The sequence below is a fragment of the Leucopleurus acutus genome, assembly GCF_964270905.1.
Source record: "Leucopleurus acutus genome assembly, chromosome: 16".
Taxonomy (NCBI): domain Eukaryota; kingdom Metazoa; phylum Chordata; class Mammalia; order Artiodactyla; family Delphinidae; genus Leucopleurus; species Leucopleurus acutus.
In genome coordinates this window covers 32406046-32427692 of record NC_139158.1, presented here as the reverse complement: position 1 = coordinate 32427692, position 21647 = coordinate 32406046, and the positions used below count along the sequence as shown (strand labels likewise).

Sequence of the window (21647 nt, the reverse complement as noted above, 5' to 3'; positions counted from 1 at the left end):
ATCTCCATCAATGATGAACTTGGGTTTTATTATAATTGCATCAAGTACATTTATTATAATCTGTGGGTTAGGTTTTTTTTTCCCCCCTTAATGAAATGAAAGAGCAACCTACATGTTCTTTATTCACCCAGGGAACAACCTATTTCCTTCTTGTGTGTGTAGCTCCATCCACTCCTTCTCAAGTCCTCTTTTTCCAAACTTTGAGTTTATACCATTTTAAACAGAGAAGCAGGCAGGGGCTAAACAGGCTGGACCTCCTCCAAATCCTCAGTTAACCCATGAACCCCAACATCAGTCTATACCCTTCCCCTAGGGTAGCCTCTGGATAGAGGATGCAAATGGAGGGAGTTAGGACTTAGTTTAGGACATTTTTTTTTTAAATTTGGGAAATGGAGCAGAGTAGAGAAGGGATGGAGAAATTAGAAAAAAAGAAAATACACAGAAAGGAAAACTATCTTCATCAACACTCACCCAAGGGGAAAAAACATGTGGACATTACTAAGCCTAGCTAAAATCAAACACATTACAATTATTAGCTGCCATTTACTGAGTGTTCCCGTCTCTATAAAATGACAATAATTTATTGAATTATTTGTAAGATGACAATGACTTATTGAATTATTTGTGCTGTCCTATGGGTAGGTCAAATTGGTGTCTCTTCCTTGCCTCATAGCTTTTTAGTTTTTTTTTTTGTTGTTGTTGTTGTTTTTTGCGGTACGCGGGCCTCTCACTGTTGTGGCCTCTCCCGTTGCGGAGCACAGGCTCCGGACGCGCAGGCTCAGTGGCCATGGCTCACGGGCCCAGCCGCTCCGCGGCATGTGGGATCCTCCCGGACCAGGGCACGAACCCGTGTCCCCTGCATCGGCAGGCGGACGCTCAACCACTGCGCCACCAGGGAAGCCCTGCCTCATAGCTTTTTGTATAACAGGAAGTAGAAGCTTCCTGAAGGTACAGGCAGTAGGAGCCCACAAATAAGGAAAAAGAATGGGCGAGAGTAACAGATAGAGAACATCTGCATTGGTTGCGACCAATGAAAAGCCGCGAGAACAAGGCAAGTAGAGAGAGCAAAGGGACTCAGAGGAGAGCATCCAGACTAAGGTGGAAAGAGAAACTCCATTCAGGGAGAAAAGCTCCAAAAAAGTCCCTTTGTGCTTTCGGTTCCTTTTGGGGGTTTTGCTTCCCACTGGGTGAGGTTTGGATGAACAGAGTTGCGTCAGTAACTTCAAGCCCCGAGTTTCCTGGTGCCAAGGCTTAGAAATCTGTCCCTTATGCCTTTATCAAGCCACCCTACTAGCCAAAAACATTTATATATTTTTCCCACTGTTCATGTTATGATGATAAGATTTTAAGGAGGCAGCTCCAAACAGGCAATTCGGTGGCGGAAAAGCTAACTGAAATATGAAGTTTTAGCTTTGTTTACGCAGCACATTTCTGTCCTCTTTCCAGGAAGGTAGCTTCTGGAATACTTTACTCTGTATCTGAAGGCGGCTTTGGAATCTTGCTGCATGGGTGGTGTATGTATGTGGGGGACAGTGATGAACTAGACTCTGCCCCATCAGGGCAGCAAACCAAGGCTCATAGATGGCCTTAAGTTGATTTAAGGCAAAAAAGAATATGAATATTTCCTGCACTCTAAAGCTTATGGTGCAGGATTCATCCTGGCCAGAAGTATATTATAATCTTGAATGTGCTATTTCAAGCTGCTACCCCTACCTCCTTTTAGATACTGGTATGTTCTGATGATTAGAAATGTCCCCCGTGCTCCATTTTCTTTTAAAGAAATGATGATTAAAGAGGTTCATAAAAAGGCACGCAAGGTTCTATTTTATTTAAAGGAAGTGTGTGGTTTGCTCGTTTGATCTCATTAAAAATAGTGCACTAGCACAGGGAGATCAGCTCGGTGCTTTGTGACCACCTAGAGGAGTGGGATAGGGAGGGTGGGAGAGAGACGCAAGGGGTGGGTATGGGGATATATGTATACGTATAGCTGATTCACTTTGTTGTACTACAGAAACTAACACAACATTATAAAGCAATTATACTCCAATAAAGGTGTTAAAAAAATAGTGCACAATAAATAGGTCTAGGGCCATCCTGAGAAGACCTGGGACATGTCTTAGACACATTGGTCCCCTCTAATAGGTCTAAACCAGTTATTTCTTTTTCATTTTATTGGGCAGAGTAATAAGCTTCTGGCTTTGGTTACTTTTAAGGAAAGTAAGGGGAGGCTGCTCTCCAAATCCTCCTGCCCCGGTTATCCTCAGCCTTGACAGTGGATCAGAGCAACCCAGCAACTATAACAGCATGGGTACCAGACGACTGACCTTTTGTACATACCCTGCTTTCTCCACTCCTTCTCCTCTTTGTCGTCCAAGGTCCCCATCCCTCCCACCTGATGGTGGAGCCCTCTGGCATCTCCCAGTCCTGCCAAAGCACAGAGGATTTGAAAGACCCGCAGGGTCCCTGTAACTAGCAATCCCCCTTACCTAGAATTAGCTCCTCTTAAACTTTTCAGGGAAGAGAAGATTGAAGTGAGAGAGAGAGTGATAATCATGGACATCCTGAAAGTGCTGGAGGCAGTGGATTTGTAAGAAGATGCTGTGAGCTAGAAGCTAAGGTTCAAAACCAGGGCCGCTCCTTTGGGCTGAGTGCAGAGAAGAATCATCTCACTTGGGAGCCCAGCCCTGCAGGGGAAATGCGGCCTGTTATGCTCAGGCCCAGTGCAGATGGCCACACGTCAGAGGACACAAGGGGTTTGAGTCAGCAAGGAGGGTCACAGAAGTCGTCACTTGGGTCCCTTCTACCTGAGGACACACTACACACACACACACACACACACACACACACTTTTAGTATTTTGAAAGGTAGGAATTGAGCTTCTATCACTAGCCTATCAAACCTACAAATTCACTCATTGTTTAGTGGTACCCATTTCCATAAATTCTTTTGAATTAAAAAGTGGGCCATGGCACAACATTGTAAATCAACTATACGTCAATTAAAAAAAAAAAAGTGGGCCAAGTTAATGAAAAAATATATAAATAATAGGAGAAGCGATACATGGGTATGATCAACCATTTGAAAGTTGAAGGACCACGTCCCCAGGACCTGCAAAGCAATCCATTAGATTTAGGGGTGAAGCTAGAGATCTCATAAGGCTGGCATCAATCAACGAGCTGAAAATGAGGGTTGCTGAACTGAACTGAACCAAGACAAGTGTTTTCACCTGCTCAGGGAGATAGCAAAGAATATGGCATTTGATCAAAAGATAACTATTGAAAATGCAGAGAAGGAAATGATAATAGAGCTGTTAAAAAAGATCTGAGAAACTCTCAGTAGAAACAAAAGTAAGAGAGTAGAGTTCTGGGCACTGGAAAGAAGGGAAGAGAAGACGGGGGAGCAGGAGGGCAGAGAGAGCCAGAGAGTGAGAGGAAGAGTGAGAGAGAGAGATGATATAGAGTAATGGTATCTTTTTTTTCTTTCTTGTTTTTTTTTTAGGGCTGCATTGGGTCTTCATTGCAGGCTTTCTCTAGTTGCGGCGAGTGGGGATTCTCTTCGCTGTGGTGGGCGGGCTTCTCATTGCAGTGGCTTCTCTTGTTGCAGAGCACGGGCTCTAGGCGCGTGGGCTTCATTAGTTGTGACATGCGGGCTCAGTAGTTGTGGCTCACGGGCTCTAGAGTGCAGGTTCAGTAGTGTGGCACACGGGCTTAGTTGCTCCACGGCACGTGGGATCTTCCCGGACCAGGGCTCAAACCCGTGTCCCCTGCGTTGGCAGGCAGATTCTTAACCACCATGCCACCAGGGAAGTCCTGATGACATAGACTATAAATGTTAACCTCTCTCCCTTTTATTAGAAAAGCCCTAAGCTTTCTAACACTCAATGCACCTGAGAGGCTCCCTAGTGAATATGTCTGGATGAGATTCCAGTGCATTTCTGCATCATGCCTAAATCCCGTTATAACAAGGTTCTGGGTGACACTATGACTTAAATACAATTATTTCTGCATTCATGTCACTCTGCTGTCCATGGATCTTAAAAAGGTGTCCTCATTTCACTGATGTTTGAGCTCAGGACGGAAGTGTCAGTAGCATTGAAAGGTGGGAAGAGAAAATTCTCCAGATAAAAACCCCAAGTGTTTATTCCTGAGATCCTGTTTTCAGGATCTGATCCAGCTGGGGGTCGTCATTAGGCTGGTCAGTAACGATGGGGGAGGAGGCAACAGCCCATCCAGAAGTTAAGCAGGACCTGTGTAAGAGACAAGACACTCAACTGTTACATCACCTCATTCCCTCTGCACATGGTCCTATCAAGGAGCAATCTCATTACCCATCACCTCCATTTTTTTTTTTTTTTTCCCCGGAGGAGGAAACTTTTTTCAGGAAAGAGATGAAATTATTTGTTCAGAAATCTTCACTGTCACTGGGGTTTGAGCCCATGTGATCTAATTGCCGAGTTCAATCCTTAAGCCCTGGGCCAACAGAGTAACACTGTTGTCCCTATTGAGCAAACTTGAGAAATGCAGTGAAAGAAAGGAAAGGGGGAGGGTGAGAAGTGAGAGGATAATGGAGAGTGTATGGGGTGGACAAGCCACAGGGAATAATATCTGTACTTGAAACATTCAAATAAGCGAGAGAGAGAGAGAAAGAACTTTTACAGTTGTAGTTCCATAAATGTAGATTTTAAATTAAAAAGGAAGGCTAAGTAGAACTAAATTGGAAAGAAAAGCCAGACTATATAAAAAATATATATTACACACACACACACACACAATGTTTCTAGTCATATATGTTAAAAGCAGCTTTGATAGCTTCATTGTGATTCATTGTTTCATGAAATGCAATTGTGTTGTGTTATTACATGAAATTAAAGTTAAAAAATATAAAGGCGTTGATACAGTTATGGTTGCTACTGTGCTGTCATCCTAATTACCTCAATCATTAGGCATCAAAGTTAAATCCTCAGGTGTTCCAGAGAATTCCAATCATGAGATAAAGAGATAAATGTGAGCGAGTTAACTTGAACTATTGAAATATGCTGGTAGGGGAAGAAGCCATGAAAATATCCTTTTTTCTTCTTTAAAAATAAACACAGGTTATAACACAAATACGGTGAGTGCGGTTTGATCCCCAGCCCCACCGTCTTGATACTCTCAGTTACAGAGATTTTGTAGCTAAAAAAGGTTCGGCATTGCTTAGTCTCTTTTGGTTTGATGGGTCACTCTTAGGTCTCAGTGAAATAAGAGAAGCAAACTTGTAAATGAATTGCTCTGGAATTTCTGTCTGACTTATGCATTTTCTTTTATTTCATTTTTGCATTGAAAAACATTACATTTCTGTTTCCTTATAGAGTAGTGTATCAAGAGCCTGTGTATGGCAATAAATTGCTGCAGGTATGAAATCCTGGCTGGTGGAAAAACTCATCACTATTGATTGTGGGTTTGCTGTGAAATCCTACTAACAAGACAATTGCGGGGAGGGGAGATGGTCTCTAACATAGAAGGAGGAAAGACTTAACTGAATTTTCCAGTTTTGATGTGAATTCTTCTAGAAGAGAGATGCTCATCATGAAATGTTTCCCTCTTTGCTAGATTGTGTGTCAAAAGGTCTGGCTTGGCTCTTCATTTCTTGGCTTAAAATGTATCTGGCTTCAATGAATATAAACTCAGTGAACATAATTCAAGGGTTTCATTGAACCAATAGTCTGAAAAAAATTTTTTAGTAGGTTCCTGGAGTCAACTGGGATGGTTAAACCAAAAAGCCTTTTATACATCCAGCATTGAGAGTCAGCATAGCTAACATAACTTGCCCTGGTTCATTGTAGCTTCTTATAAATTTATTTCACAACTTTTGCCGTAGCTCTGAAACCTATTTCCCACTGCTGAAGCAACACCCAAATGAACGAACTTGTAGGAAGGAAACAGAAAAAAAATCAACACATCCATCGAAGTGTAGCTGGCTAGGTCTAAAACCAACATTAAAACTGTCAAATAAAAGGAAAGAGGAATGAAAACTAATGATCAGTGGGAGTTTTATTACATGGGTTTCCCTGTAACCTGCATCCTCGTTTTGGTTCAGTATTAAGTCAATTAAGAAGGTACTTTTTTTTTTACTGTGAGATTAATCAAGTTTTAATAAGAAATCTAATATAAAAAACGGGTACTTGGACCTAGGAGAGGACCAAATAGTTAAAATTCCTGACATCAACTTTTATTTTCACTTTCTAAGAAAACAGGACTTCTATTGCCATATTTCAAAAATAGCTGAACATATGCAGATAAAAGAGTAATGATTTATATTTATGTTTTACATTTTGCAGATGTTCTTTAAATGTCATTATAGTGAATCAATTTTATGTATATTATTAATCCACCTGTTTTAGACAAAGTGAGATCCTTGGATGTTCTCAGAAAGGAAAAGCCCTACCCAATCCCTGTGTCCCCACCAATGCCAAAAATTTTACCCCACTTCCTAAGCAATTCGCCGTTTGGATATTTGAACATCTTTTTCCAAAAGTATGCTCTCAAGTTTAAACGTGTGATTTCCGTTGTCAAACCACTCTGTGATGCAATGGAGAGCCACAGGGCTCATTAATAATGCTTTACAAAGTTCCACAAATGAGTATCCAGTTTCATTTCATTTCGCTCAGCATCTCCCAAACCTGTTTGGTCATGAAACCTTGCCCTTCCCTGCCACTATGAATATCCCACCAAGTACAATTTTGAAAATGGTTCATTGGTGTATCATTAAAGGTTCTTAGTTGATAACTTCCCCCAGTGGACCTCCAGAAGTCTTGCTAACAAAGGAAGTGTTTCTGACCATGTGAGTCAGTATCTCCCATGGCCACATCTGGTGGTGGTGGCCAGGTTGAGAGGGGAAATCCATAATGACATTTAAAATGTGTATGTTCTATAAGTTCACACTTGTATTTTGCTGCCTAGCATGTGAAAGTGAGTACATTTTGGGAGTAGGGAGTGTAGACCATTTTGTGTTTGTCATCCCTTTTTTACCTTTGGTTTGGTGGTGGGAAAAATCTACTTGTCAAGGATGCATTTTTTTGTCCTAAGGTCTGGGAGGACCAGTTTCAATGTGAACATGGTTTGGTGACCGCAGATAGGAGTGAGTGCTTCTTTTTTCAGACATTACTCCAGAACCTTGCAGAAGCTTTGGCTTTGCTCAACGAGCTGCAAAATATAGGGCAATAAAACTGATTAGAGTCACCTGTTAGAACGGCTAATTAAAGCAATTTGTATTTTTTTTTATTACTTTACAGTGTATGAACACATATACGGAGTTAATACACAACTCTGGTTTTCCCCTTAAATGGATTTCATACAGAAGAAAAATAGCGAACGAAGACAATGCAGTATATAGATGTGGTGACACCCAGCCATCCAGTCCTTTTCTTTTCCAATTATTACATATTTCAGGGATCACTTAGGCCTGGACTGTCCAGTACTGTAGCCACCAGCCCCATGTGGTTGTGTACATTTAAATTCAAATGAACTCAACTTAAAGAAATCAAAAACTCCATTTGGTGTACCAGCCACACTTCAAGGGTTCAGTAGACATTTAGGACAAGCAGCTACCATACTGGACAGCAAAGAGATAGAACATTTCTGATATCGTCAGGTCTGCTGGACAGCACGAAGATCACTGACCAAGGTCAAAATCTCTCCACTGGTTCCACAGACTTTAGCAAACTATGACCTTGACTCATGAATCAGGAATACTTGTAAACACATTCTTGAATAACAAAGATAAGTATCAGGACATTGACCACTTGTGCCTGTCTTGCATGGAAACACACATTTATTTTCTCTAAATGGCCAAGTCATTAGGCAGACATACAGAGGATGGATCTTTCCTGAAGCGTTATAGATAAGTCCCTCTGAAGGATCCCAGGTGTACACACATCCATTTTATATTCATGCAATAAGTATCAACCTAATAGTGAGGTTTGTTTTAGGTGTATTCTATTTGCACTGCCACAGTTTTTCCCACTTATCAAACTTGCTACCTACTTCCATTGACGGAAAACATTGCAGAAGTTGGGGGAGTCCTACAGAGTTCAAAGAAGGTTTGCAAGCAGGACGTGGCCAGAAATCTTTACTGGGACCAAATTCACAGTCACCAAGGCATGATTGATTGACACGGAACTTCATGCAAAGAACTTTGCAATAACTTCTCTTTTCCGTTCTGGAAATGAAAGAAAAAATAAAACACACACTCAAACTTTCTCCGTTCAGAGCTTTCAGCTGGTTGCAGCTAAGGCCTCCTAGCAATCAGGAAGCCAATGCCAGCCCCTCCCTTCCTCATTAAGTTCAGGAACATACATACCTGCAGACCTGTGTCTTTTATGGCTGCGTGATGAAAGCTGAAGAGATGGGCAAGCAGATGAAAAGAATGGCTCCAGAACTCTGGTGACCCCGATTTTCCCTCAGCCCATCGGTCTGTATTCCTCAGCGCATCACTCTGTATCTGCTTGGTGCTGGGTGTGACAATTGCTTTGGTTTTCCATCTCCTCAGCACATTTAATGAGTTTCTCCATTCCTAATTAGAGGACATGGTGTTTGGAACACCAGGTGGTATCTGGCTAAGACCTCTTTTTTTAACTTTCACATTGTTTTTCAAGGGAGACTTTTTTTTTTTTAATACTGGCTCCAAATTATTGGTGATTATCTGTCAGCATGTCTTGGAGGTATCGTCTCTAGCATGATCCAAAGAAGGAACTTGATTAAGGAGAAACTAGCTTTTTGGAATTGCTGTGTAAGTGATAGCGACGCTTCTTGGAGTTTTCTCGTTCATCTGTTTTCTATCCTATACCTAGAGCCAAATATAATGAACTCCTTCACCCAAAACCCTACCATTAAATCCCCCCATTACACCAGTTATTTATGCTGTTAGATGCCCTCTGACATCGCAGTCTGTCCTGAATTGCCCCTTTCCAGTGAGGGTGAGAACCCTTCTCCCAGAGGATTATGGGACTATGTATTCTAATTAGAACCTGAATGGTCCCTGTGTTATCGGTGGAGACTGGATCCTGCTTGTTAACTGCTGAAATCATTCGACAGTGGTTGATGTATCGCTGTGGTCTGCTGAGCAAGGAGCTCTGTTATTTTCACAGTTTGATAATCAATGCTCCACTGAACACAGTTCCTTTAGAATATGCCCATTTGTTTGTCCTCTGCTTAATTGAACAATTGCAATTACTGGTACATACAACTAAATGTTAATTATTTTTCTCAGATTTTTTTTCTCTCCTAATGATTTTATTTACAAATTGGAAGACTTTATATTTTCCACACCAAACAAATTCTCCATCTGAACCAGTGTGATATCTTTAGCTGAAAAGACAGAATTTTTAAGTGCTCACCATTCCTTTTTTTAATCATTACGTGATATATAGAAAGCTGGAGACAGTCTTAACTGCTTTAGTGGTTGAACAACTACACGTGCAAGAGATGGCTAATACACTTTCAATCAAAGGGTTATCTTATTTTTTTTAATAAATATCAAAGTAAGACAGCAGGGCATTAGCTTGACCAATATTGGATTTTTAAGGAAGTAATCAAAGATTGAATAAAATATAAGTTAATAGCTGATAAGTAAAGGTAAAGCATACTCGTTTTTGAAAATCTGGAAAGTTCAGCAAAGCATAAAGAGCGTTTAAATAATTCCCCATAATCCTCCCCACCCCAAAACAATTACCATAAATTAACATGTAGGTACATCTCTTTCAAAGGGTCTCTGGGTTGTCCCTTTGGGATATGCTTACAACTGCTAACCTTTAACATCCAGCTGGGGTTGGTGGTCCACCCCCCCATCTTTCTGGCGTGTTTCCATACTAAGCTTTCATTAACCTCCACTTTAGTTTGTTAGAGGTGGGTAACCACTGTTCTGATGTGGTCTCACAATCGGGCGCCCTGAGTTGGCTTCCTCTGCGTTCCTAAGTCCACTTTTTCCTTGTGTTTTAGGGTGGTTACGCTGCATATCGCTACGCCCAGCCCACCCCTGCCACTGCTGCTGCCTACAGTGACAGGTAAGGGCCTTCCTTCTCATGCTTGACATTTACCTGGAAATTAACTTAACTCGTGGGAGACGAGATTCTCGTCTGGTCTTGGTGCAAATGCATGACTGCTGGGGAGGCAGCACCCCAAAAGTTAGGTCTCATGGTGAAGGTCAACAGGGGGCCACATAGAGAGAGGATGCACAGTGACGCCTAGCTCATTCTAAACACTCGCCCTCTCTGCTGAGACACAAAGATAGTGATACATTTTGTCCGTGCATAGTTGTTTTCCTGATCTCAATTCCTGCGACAGCACACCTTGCATGCACAAAGTGTACTCCCTGTACCAATCTTCTCATGGTCTTCTCTGTAAGACCCTGGTTTCATCTAAAGCATAGGACAAAAACCAGGAGATGATCCTGCAGGTTTACCTCGATTTTCAGCACCCCGTTTCCCCTTTTTTTTTTTTTTTTTTTTTTTTTACATCTTTGTACATCCAGGAAAGCATTCCCCTTATTGCATTTTTTAATCCAAACCAAAGGAATGGGGGAGGTGTATCTGGCATTCATAAGGAGAGTTGTTCTTTTTGGCAACGCCCAATGACCACACGAACAGAAGCCAACATTTATTTGTAATGCACACCACATGTTAAGACTGGCAGCGGAAGGGTTTAAGAAATGCAGAAGTCAGAATTGGATGTCGGGGTTGAAGGCTGGGGGATGGAGGAGCTCTATTACGCGTTACCCAGGCTTAACAGATGACTCGGTTTCTGAAATGGCAAGCCACAGCTATTTTTGTATAAGTGCTTTGAAAAAAAAAAAGTGTGCGTTTCCATATCGAATGCAAATCGTTGGCTCTGTTTTCTGAGGACATAAATGTGAATGTTCAGATGCTCTGCATGCACAAATGTCATGGAGGGTGCTTATTTTGGGTAATGACTCCTTTAATTTAAAAATATGTTTCATGAATAAAACAGTAATGGTACCAATTTGCATGTGTGGCTGAGGCATGCTGGGTCCGACAGGTAAGCAGGCGATGTCTTGGACTCGAGAATGGGGAGTGTCGGCAGACACTGGTTCTCCTCCCTGGCCTCTTGTGACTCAGTCCTTCTCTTGGTTTGCTGTGGTATGCTTTCTCTGCAGTTCCATTCCATTTCTCACAAGGTGTGTCGTTAGCTCATTGTAACTACAGACTTCTTCTGAGGTATACTAAAGCAAAAGAAATTCCTGAACCCAAAAAGCCTCACTTTGAAAACCCCCTGCCTAAACTTGTAATAAAATGGCTCTTTGGCAAGATAGAATTGAGATCTGTTGTCTGAATGTATGCAGGTATTATTCCTGTTTTCTTATGAACAGCCATCACGAGCTCTCAAGGCTGGAGGGAGCTTCCAGAGGAACCCAAACTATTGTCAATGTGCAGTTCTAATTGCCTAAATTATCCAGTTACCCAGTCATCAGTTGCCAGGATGCAAAATATGTCTTATAGAAGTTGCTGTCTTCAGTACACTTTGACACTAGATTAGGGGAATTGAGAGGGTCAAAAAAGCTAATAAAAATGATGACAATCTTGAAATCCTCAAGATCATTCTACAAATGAAAAGACTTAATGCTATTAAATTCTGCACACTGAAGACTCACAAAATATCAATTGTAATGTGGCTCATCTACAACCCTTAATTATTTTTATGAAAATATCTCTGGATGCTAAATTCTCCAACACCCACTCTGTATATAATTATAATCACAGTAACTTTAGCCTGCTGCGTAATTATAAGAATCTTAAACAGATTTATGTCTTTGGATTTCTTATCTTGCTTCTCAGTATAAGTGCATCTATCCCCAAGCTGAAAAAAAGGTTAATTACAAGGATATAATTTAAATTGCTTTCTTTAATAAAACCAATCTAGACATTTGGAAAATAAAAAACAATGTTTAATACTATTCTTAGATAGAATTACTTGAGCATCTGGCCATCTCTGTTTGCGTTCATCTTAAAAATTAAGTTAACAATTTGCTGCATTTGGGGGCACCATACATGCAAATGTATTTATGAAATCTGTTGTTTTAATATTATTAAGATTTCTCACCGGCAACATGTCCTACTGAGAAATTGCCCTCATTCTTGGTTTGGTAAATCTTGACTAACTCTGCGATTCCCACTTTGGTGTAATAGTTTCAGTTGAAGAAACCAACTAAATATACTCTTGTCCATATAATTGGCCTCTTGCTGTTCATTAAAGAAATTTGCACATTAGGTCTTTTTGGTTGCTGAGGCAATTGATTGCTAGCCCTATTTCACTTTATTGTAAGCAAGACATTTGCCACGTATGGAAATGCTGCATTGAGGGAAATGCAGTAATAGGTAAATTACCAGAAAACAATCTTTAAAGTGATGTTTCTGGTTTGATGTGTAAAGTGTATTTATGAAATGGTGGTACTTCCTTTTATTTTTAGTAAGCAGGTAAAGAGAAGGAAGACCCTTTTAGAGAAGACACATATTTGGGGGAAAATGTGAAATGCTCAGAATAGCTTTCGAATCTAGATTAAGATGCCAATTATCTAGAATTATCTCAGGGCAGCTGTGTAATCATTTCTTTTTACTCAATCACAGTGTCATATCAGTAGGGAGAGACTCTTAGTTCCTACTTTCTAGAAGAAAGGCAGGATGACAAAGAGAAAAGCTTCTTAACCCAAAGAAACTCCTTCAAAATAGGAAGTACAATCAGCAGGAATAGAGAATGTTTGGGTCACGCTCACTGGCTGTCAACTTGATCAAAAGAGAAGCTGCAACAAACTTTCTCTCTAATCGTGAGATTCACTCTTCAGACATCTTGAAAGGGAAAGAAGTTTGATGTCCCCAGTCGGTAGAATTTTACCTTTTATCAGCACAAATTAAGCCCTCATCAAATTAAAGATTCAGGGGCCTTTGGAAAATCTTGAACTCCAGTAGCCTCAGGACTGGCCAGAACGTCCTTGACGGCCACCTTGCAACTCCCCACCCAACATCTTCTTGGTTAAATGATCACATGCTGATTATCTCGGAGTACCCTGAGAGTTTCTGAATGCTGACCTCCAGAATGAAGACTGTCTGGTGTGGGCAGAGATTTCCCCCAAAGAAAAAGACCTGACTGGACTAGGTAATTTTATAATCTTATTGATGAATTGAATGACAATAGGCAAACATCTTTCCTTGGCATTTAGGAAACATTTGGTAAGCCTTTGACCTCACCTCAAATCTTTACTTCAAATCTCACTTTGATTTGTGGAAAGCCAACTGTCTGAACTCTCAAGGGAGATGGTTTTCTGAGCTTGAACCAATCAAAGCATGGCAGTGGGGCCAATGGTCATCTGGTCATTGCATGCCACTTGGTGTTGCTGATGTGTTCGTGGTATGTTCTGGATTTGACAGGTCCATCATCACAGTAACTCAGTGAATGGCTTGCTTGAATTAAGCCTGGGGACAGGCTTCTCTTTATTGATTGGCTTTCGGTTTCTTTGTGTCCACGACTTGGTCCTTGTTGCATCTTTGAGCAGCCAGACTGGGAGGTGGAGGGGTGGTGGTGAGGGGGGATTTCCTTTTCCATGAATTATGCTACAGATATTTGGGTAAATATGTCTGACGTGTACACTGCTTTGATGAAAATGTTACTGCGCCAAAAAGGCAGACATTTGTCATGCTTGTCCTGCTTGCTAAACATTCTAACATCCCCTAACAACCAGTGCATGGAAACGGCCCTCCACGTTAGGGCAGAAGGGAACTCAATTCAGACCAGCTAGAGGAGAAGGTAATAAAGTGGTTCACTCCAAGATTTCACGACGATCCAGTTGCCCTGATAGTTACCCTGGGCCACTGTTTTCATATAAGACATGCATTTCCGTAAAGATCCCTGAGAGTTAGCAGCTCCTGACATACAGTAGTAGTCCTGGCCATACAGGTGCCCCTAGACTGAGCAAAAGAGACAGCAAGCAACAGGCTTCTGTTTGTTTTATTTTCTACCCTTTTTTGTTTGTTTTTTGAGACCTTTAACTTTCATCAGCAATGTTAGACTGTACCATGTGAAATTTCTACCTTTGTGTGCCCCACATGTGTGCCCCACATTGCAATACTGGCAATTTCATATAGCTCAGCTTAATGGAAACCCAATTAAAATGCCATAATATCAATTAGCTTGCTCTCTGCACTTGAAATATATATATGTATGGTCATACACATATATGTGTGTGTTGTGTATATATATTATTCATATACATATGTGAAAATGTATGTATACACAACACATACACACACACACACACACACTTCTGCCTTAAGACCTCATGGAGGACTCATAACAGTATCTAGGTAAATCTTAATACAAGGAGGTCAGGACTCGTCAAGTTCAGCCAGTCACAAGCCCCATGCTAGAACATCTATTAAATGCGATACTACAACCTATGAATAAAAGGTTCTATCTCAGAGAGAAACAGATTAGTAGTTCTTTCTTAAAACTCAATAGGAATAAGTAGTCACGTCTTTGGAGTCATGGAGAGGTGGATCTGTAGATCAACTATTTAAAATTATATGGGTGGTAGGGATGGATGGATACATACATGCATAGATGGGTGGATGGATAGATGGATGGATGGATGGTTAGAAAGGTAGATAGATGATAGATAAATAGATACATAGGTGGTTAGGTGGATGAATGGAAAGAAAGGGAGAAGAGAGATAAAGGAAGGAAGGGAGGGAAGGAGGGCAGAAGGGACGGAGGGAGGGAGGAAGAATGGAAGAAAAGGAAAAGAGAGAGAGAAAGTGAGCGAGAGAGAGAGAGGAAAGAAGGAAAGAAAGAAAGAAGGAAGGAAGGATGGACAGATAGGAAAAAACTATCATCTCTATGCTCTTATAATATTTCATCATAAGCTAAACTACAGGAAGTAGAACTAAATCCTTACGTACAACCTTAGTTTGATCTAAACCGAAAAACTAAAGGGGTTTGAGTTGATTTCCATTTATGTGGGTACTCTACTTTAGGACTTTTGACGTCCTGGATTTAGATTAAATAATAGAGAAATGCCGTCATTAAAATAAGGCTAATAATTGCATTTAAAACGTTACACCATTTTATGTGGAGTCCTTATCAAATCTTATAGACTAAAAATGAAGGGGTTGTCAGCCTATAAAGCATATGAGCCCCCTGAATGGAAAATTGAATTTACCATTTAAGGGTTTTTTTGGTAGAAAGGTTAATTTTAAAAATACTGTTATACTTCAGGGATTAACAATTTTACTTTCTCTTGCTGTGGAGTAGAATGTAGAAAGCTCATCTATGGGCAATGTGGATCCCTTAATGAGGGTAGACCGTGCAAAGCAGAGAAAGGCGGGAAGTTTCATTGTTTTCCCCATTCCTCTTATGTGAACCAAGTTAGATAAGGGTGGAAACTGTTTCTGATTAAAAAGCAGTCACAAGCCCCTGCACCCATCCTTTGTAGATGTGTGTAAGGAGGGATTTCAAGGTCTTATCCTGGTGCTTTGTGTGAAGCACTAGCTCCCTTGGCCAGCTCAAGACCTCATGACACTTACTGGTTTACCAGGACAGGAGAAGAGCACGGACAACGTAATATGGCCGTCAACTCCCTTGTCTGGGGAATGGCCAGGCTTTACCCATGCTTCTTTTGCATATGCTGTGAAAAATAGCTTTTCTTATATGGAATGATGACAACAGCTTTGCTTTCTTCTTTTTTTATCCAGTTTTGTTTTTAATGTTCTTCCTTGGCAAAGTAAAAGTTGGCAACTCTATGATAGACTCCTTATTATATTTTATTTACATTTTCAATCTTTTTTTGAGAAATCCACGGGTGGATTTAAATTAAAAATAGAGTGAGAGCATTCTAAAACTTGGTGATGCCAAGAATAGTATTTTCAGATGAACGAGAAACCGAGGGCTTAGTTCATGAGGGGATAGATCTGCAGTTAAGACAAGGATTCAGGGTCGGAAGGAAGCTATTTTGGACTCACATTCTAATCTGTTGAGTTAAAACATGGCAGCAATAGTTACTCCGCTATCTTTTATTGATAGTGCCCTGTTGAAGTTGTTCTTGATTTTAGCTTTTAATCTTTTCCACTGTTTTCGCTCATCCTGATGAGCTCTTCTGGGCTCTGCAATTAAGAAAAGAAAATGATGCTCTGTGAACTCGTAATAGAAATGAGACACTAATGCCTTTATTTATATCCTTCTGTACCCCAGTGCCCAGAAAAGCACATCCAGTCTTTAAAATTAGAACACCAGGTTGAAATATATATTCATACATAGTATTGTATATAATATCTCCTTGTTTTTATTTATATTCTTATTCTTCTATTTGGTTTAAAGTTTACTTTCTTAACTGATTCTTTTTTTTTTTGGTGATCCAGCATCCCCTCAGGAAGAGAAAGGGAAGCTAATTATTCTAGACAGCTTCAGGGTAACAAGAAAGAAACAGGGATTGCCTGTGAGTTTCCTGTTACAAGGCACACATTCTACATGAAAATAAATTGCTTCAATAAAACTTGCCATATATATGAGAATGCGCCTGTGAAAACGTTCCTTAGGTGGAAATAGAGGACTTTGGTACTTGCACTATTTCTTAAGACTTCTTGAAGTTTAATACAGTAACTGAGCAAACTTTGATTCAAATCATCTCTCTGTGATAACGATAACAATAATTATGATAATAGCAATAATAACAATGGCTGTGTATGGAGTCCTTACTATGTGATAGCACTAAGTGTTCTAAGTGCTTTACAAAGACAGTCACTGAACTGTCTCACTAAGTATTAAATTGACGGCCATGGTACAGATGGGGAAGACGAGCTTGGGGAAGGGTGAAGTAGATGTTCAGCTCAACTTGAGAGCTAATGTCTATGCCCTTAATCCCCAGGCTCTATTGCATCTTAGTGGAGCAACCTTGAGAAGTCGTTGCTTTGCCCTCCGTCACCTCATCTGTGGTGGGTATATTGATTCCACCTCACAGAGTGGTTTGGAAGTTTTGAGACACTGCCTATGAAATATTCAGTGCATCAAGGGCAGTACATAAGATACTCTTGTTTTCATTTTCATGTTTATATTTTCATAGTCATAAATTCCAGTTTTTCATATTTTATTTCATATTCCCACAACATAGTCCATTAAGAGCTTTAAATCTGGGTAGCAACAGTGAGCTTAGAGGAAACCAAAACTATCTAGGTTATTTCAGTTACACCTGAATCTCTATAATCCAGGGCTTTGAATCCGTTGTTTCTTTAACTGATTCCAGAGTCAAGCAAAGTTTAGGGAGGATAATGACCAAATATACTCAACTGATTATGATGTGGACAAGACTTTTAAAATATAGTAGGTAGGATTATATGCAACTCTAATCCTTTTTAATCCACTGAGTTCCAAGAATAATTTATGTTTGCTTTGTTTTGCATTTTTTTAACGGAAAAACATGCTTTCTTTTGGCTACTTAAGCCCCCCCAATTGATCAGTCCTCCAAAGTTTAGATTTTGATATGTCAGGTTTTCTTAAAGTGAGCAGTCTTAGATGATGTTTCCTGCCACTTTTAAAAATCTTTTCACCATGTAGATTTCTGTTTTGAAGTTAATTTTTTCCGTAGTGTCTCTAGTGTGCCAGGTACTATATAAAACATTGGAACAAATGACCTGATCAGGTAAGCAGTATAGTTAGGGCACCCATATAATGATCATTTAAAACGGATCATTTTAAATGGGACATTGAAATGATCACTTAAAATGGGATGACGTAACAGAGAAGGGATGCACTGGTAGTAATGACTCCAGGACAGCAGGCTTCAACTAGGACTGTCGTAAAACCGGAAGAACATGTGTGGTCATCCTAAGTAGAACCACCAGTGTGTGGATAGGAGAAGCAGGTCCAGGCAGGGTGATGTACGCTCTGGGAAATCCCACTATTGGGCTTCAAGTCCAATGTCTGTCGGTCCAGGTCCTGGACTGTTTCTACCTCCTGATGCTATTGTTACAAAGTCAGGGCAAAGGCACGTTTGCAGCTTCAAATAGTCGTACCTGAGACACAACTTGATAACTTAATGATTAAGAAGAGAATGGAATTTCATGCTCTCATTTATTTATTTTTCCCTATGGATCAATAGTTCTGATTGAACGTTCACCAAACAAATTACGATAACTAAGATAATTATATCTTCTGCCAACCTGTTCTGCAGGTTGGTGCTGATTCCATGCTCAGAGATAGTGAAGGAGGGAATGTAGAGCTCTTGCTGGTAGCATCAGTGTGATTTTTGGGAACTTGTGTTTATGGACACTAAGCTCTCAGTGATGAAAAGTAATATGGCTGTTACACTGATCAGTGTGTTTCCTGAGTTTCTCTTCTTTTTAATTTACAGACAGGTACACACACACGTGCGCACACGTTAAATGAAAAAGTGCTCAAGTTTTTGTTTCAAGAAGTATTTGCCTTTGGCCCATAATCTTAACGGCTTCTTAACAACCGTTAGGCACTGCCAGATGAATATATAATTAAATTGAAGCAGTTAAAAAAAGAAGCAAGCCTGTAATAGTCAACAGACTGGACCAAGAAGGAGTTGGGGAGATATTAAAGGACATTCCAAACCCAATAGACCATAGCTGTCACAGCCATTTGGGTAGACACGTTTGCCAGTGACAAGACAAGATATAACAACTCCTTTGGTCATATCATGGCCTAATTACATACTTTTTGGGTTGCAGATCATTGACTTGATAGGCCACAAAAAAGCAAATAAAACCTATCTTTTCAGTAGCGCCATCAGGGTCCTTCAGCTGTGAAAGGTTTAGAAGCAGGTGAGAAAGCCCAGAGCTTTCTAGAGGCTGGTCAGGAACCTCTGATGAGGACCTGTACACAGAAGCCTCTGGATGAGCCATTTCTGTTGCAAATAAAGAACTTTCCTCGTAGAAGACAGTATTCCAGTCAAGTAGAAGGGAATATACACACAGTAGATAGACTCTGAACTGATGAAGCATTAGTGAATGTGACAAAAATTAAACCTGCTCCACTTCGCCTTTTATTTTTTTGATCACTATCAGATATGCTAGAAAATCTATCTTTGGGGGTAAGAGGGAACTTTTCACTTAAAAATTTCTAGTATTTCTCTTAACGTTATCAAAGCAAGTTCTGACTTTTGTACCTATGAAGAGAACTTTTAATTCTTTTCCAGAAGAACTGACTTCTACTTAAATGTGGCCTCTCTTATTTTCATATTTGTGTGTAATACATGCCTGTGAGAAGTCATTGGACAGAAATAAATGACTTCTCATGGTTTTCTCCCTGATGTGAATCACAGTGATTTATTCTTCTGGAATGAGATTCTCCTCCAAATCATAGTGCCTTTCATCTTGAATTACCATACAAAGCATTTAGAGTAGGGCCGCTATCAGAATTTAGGGTAGTCGGGTAGGTAAGAGCTTGGGGAGGAACTAACTTGTCCACGTTGTCATTGTTTCCAGGCCTATTCTTACTACATTATGATGTGTTAATGTTCAGATAGATCATTAGATTGTGGGGAGATGAGACAGAATCAAAGCCAAACACCCTTTTCCCTTCATTATCTTAATCACTTAGATTGAAATGTGTTGGCCTGAGAGTCCAGACATACATCACACATCTGATAGCCGCCGTGGAATCTCTTTAAAAAGAAAACTAGTATTGCTGGATGCTTCTAGCATCCTTTTAATCCCTATCTCCTTTCATGGTCCAATTTTGTAATTTGAAATTTGATTGCATTAAAAGATTGAGGGACTTTCCCCCCCTGCCATTTCTATATTGTTAGAGGGTTTGTGGACCACTTCTAGTAACTAGAATAGGAGCCCAGCCCAGGTGGGGGTGGGGACACTTGAAAAATGTCTCCTGGAAAATATTAGCTCCACAGCTTTCCCAGAAAGACAGTTTCTCTGCTGTTCTTTTCATTGTTTATTCAATATCTGTCTCGGACTAAAACAAACAACAGGAAAAGAAGTGCTTACCTTATTCTGTTCTAAAATTTCAAGATTGAAGTGGTTCATCTGGAGGGTCCTTAGAGCCTTACTCTGAGAAGCATTGTTCCCAGACCAAGCAAATTGGCCTCACCAGGAACTTGTGAGAAATGCAGAATCTCAAGCCCCACCTGAACCACAATCTGTACTTTCAAGATCCCGGGGCGATTTGTGAGAAGCACCATTCTCAGGGTGCTTCAATTCGACCCCGATAGGCAGTAAATAATGTTCACTCTGAGTTCTCCTTCCACAAATCTTCCACATGTAAGAGAGTTTGTCATTGTAACTTGTTGCTTTGTAAACATCTCTCTGCTCTCTCCCTTCCTAAAGGAGAAAGTAAGAGCTGTCCACGGTTGGGCATCCCTCACAATCCATTCTGTTGTGACTTCCTTCCTCAACTAGTTTAGGGCCACAAATAATCATTTTTTGATTCCAAAGATCCAAGAATAATGAAAGTGATTCCATGCTAATATCTCCTCATTGGTTGTGTAATACTGTAAACTCACACTGTTGTAACACGTACCATGGAAAAGTCACATCTGATTTCTCTTACCTTTATGGAGCCTCCGTTTTGTCATCTGCTAGGGGGAGCATAACACCAGTTAGAATCAGAAAGAGACGAAGGTGAAGATTGCTTTATAAACTGAAAGAGGTGGCGAAAAGCATGGCATTATCAATAACTCAATTGACTATTGACAGATTTTTTTAGGGTGTATATGGTTATTTGAAAGCATTGGATGTATACAGGCAAAAGCAAGCAAATTAAATTAAATCTATCTAAAAGTGCAAATCATTTTTAGATGAGGCAATCTTCAGGACCCATCGTAACACTAACATTCTGGGAACCTGTGCCTTCCCCAACTTGTCATTGGCCTGACCAAGATGTAAAGCAGGGTCTTTCATACTCATTGTATCTATTCTTTGATTGGCACATGCGTTGGCAAATCTTTGCTTATTCACCAACAGACTGTGATCAGAGATTTACATATAGAGACTGAATCTCAGTAAGTTACTACATGCGGTAGTACAGGCAGGCTAATTGACTCTCAACTGCCTCATCTTTAAAGTGGGGCTGATGAATCATGCCTGCCTCCATGGGTTGTTGTGAGAGTTAATTGAGATCATGAACAAAAAGCTCCTTGAGTAGCACTGATACTGAGTAGCCCTCAGGATGTCATCATCCTCCTCCTCAACATCATTATCCTCCTTATTTTTCTTATCAGCAGCATCACTAAACTATAGGCATATTTTGTTTTGTTCTTGGCCCCAAAATGAGTCCTTTCTTGTGGCAGCAGGTTTTCAGAGTCAGGAGAATTTTTTTGACTCTAGAAGTTTTTTTGTTGGTGTTGTCTTGTTTTTCAATCTTGACTTCCATCCTAGAAATATGAAAATACATAGACCCGAAATTTGCTAAGAGAGTAGAACTGAGGTGTCCTCACCACACAAAGAAAGGTAACTATGTGAAGTGATGGATGTGTTAATTAGCTTGATTGTCATAGTCATTTCACAATGTACATGGATATTAAATCATCACTTTGCACACCTTTAAAAAAGCATGTACAACCTGATTATAAAAATTTTAATTTGTCAATCATATCTCAAAACTGGGGAAAAATACATTGGGCCAAAAAATATTGAA

General features: G+C 40.2%; 1 protein-coding gene across 17 annotated transcripts in view; it reads left to right on the top strand.

Moving 5' to 3' along the window:
- Positions 1 to 21647, top strand: part of RBFOX1 (RNA binding fox-1 homolog 1) — a gene marked incomplete at both ends in the record, with an annotated part of 1093433 nt that overhangs the window by 1048503 nt on the left and 23283 nt on the right. For 13 of the 17 annotated variants that reach the window (XM_082857460.1, XM_082857469.1, XM_082857464.1 and 10 more), the window contains one exon: positions 9975 to 10039. In XM_082857460.1, the coding sequence (XP_082713586.1) occupies positions 9975 to 10039 (65 nt within the window). Of the gene's footprint in view, positions 1 to 5347; positions 5391 to 9974; positions 10040 to 21647 lie in introns of all 17 variants that reach the window. The other 4 variants (XM_082857458.1, XM_082857461.1, XM_082857467.1 and 1 more) reach the window with 1 other exon arrangement.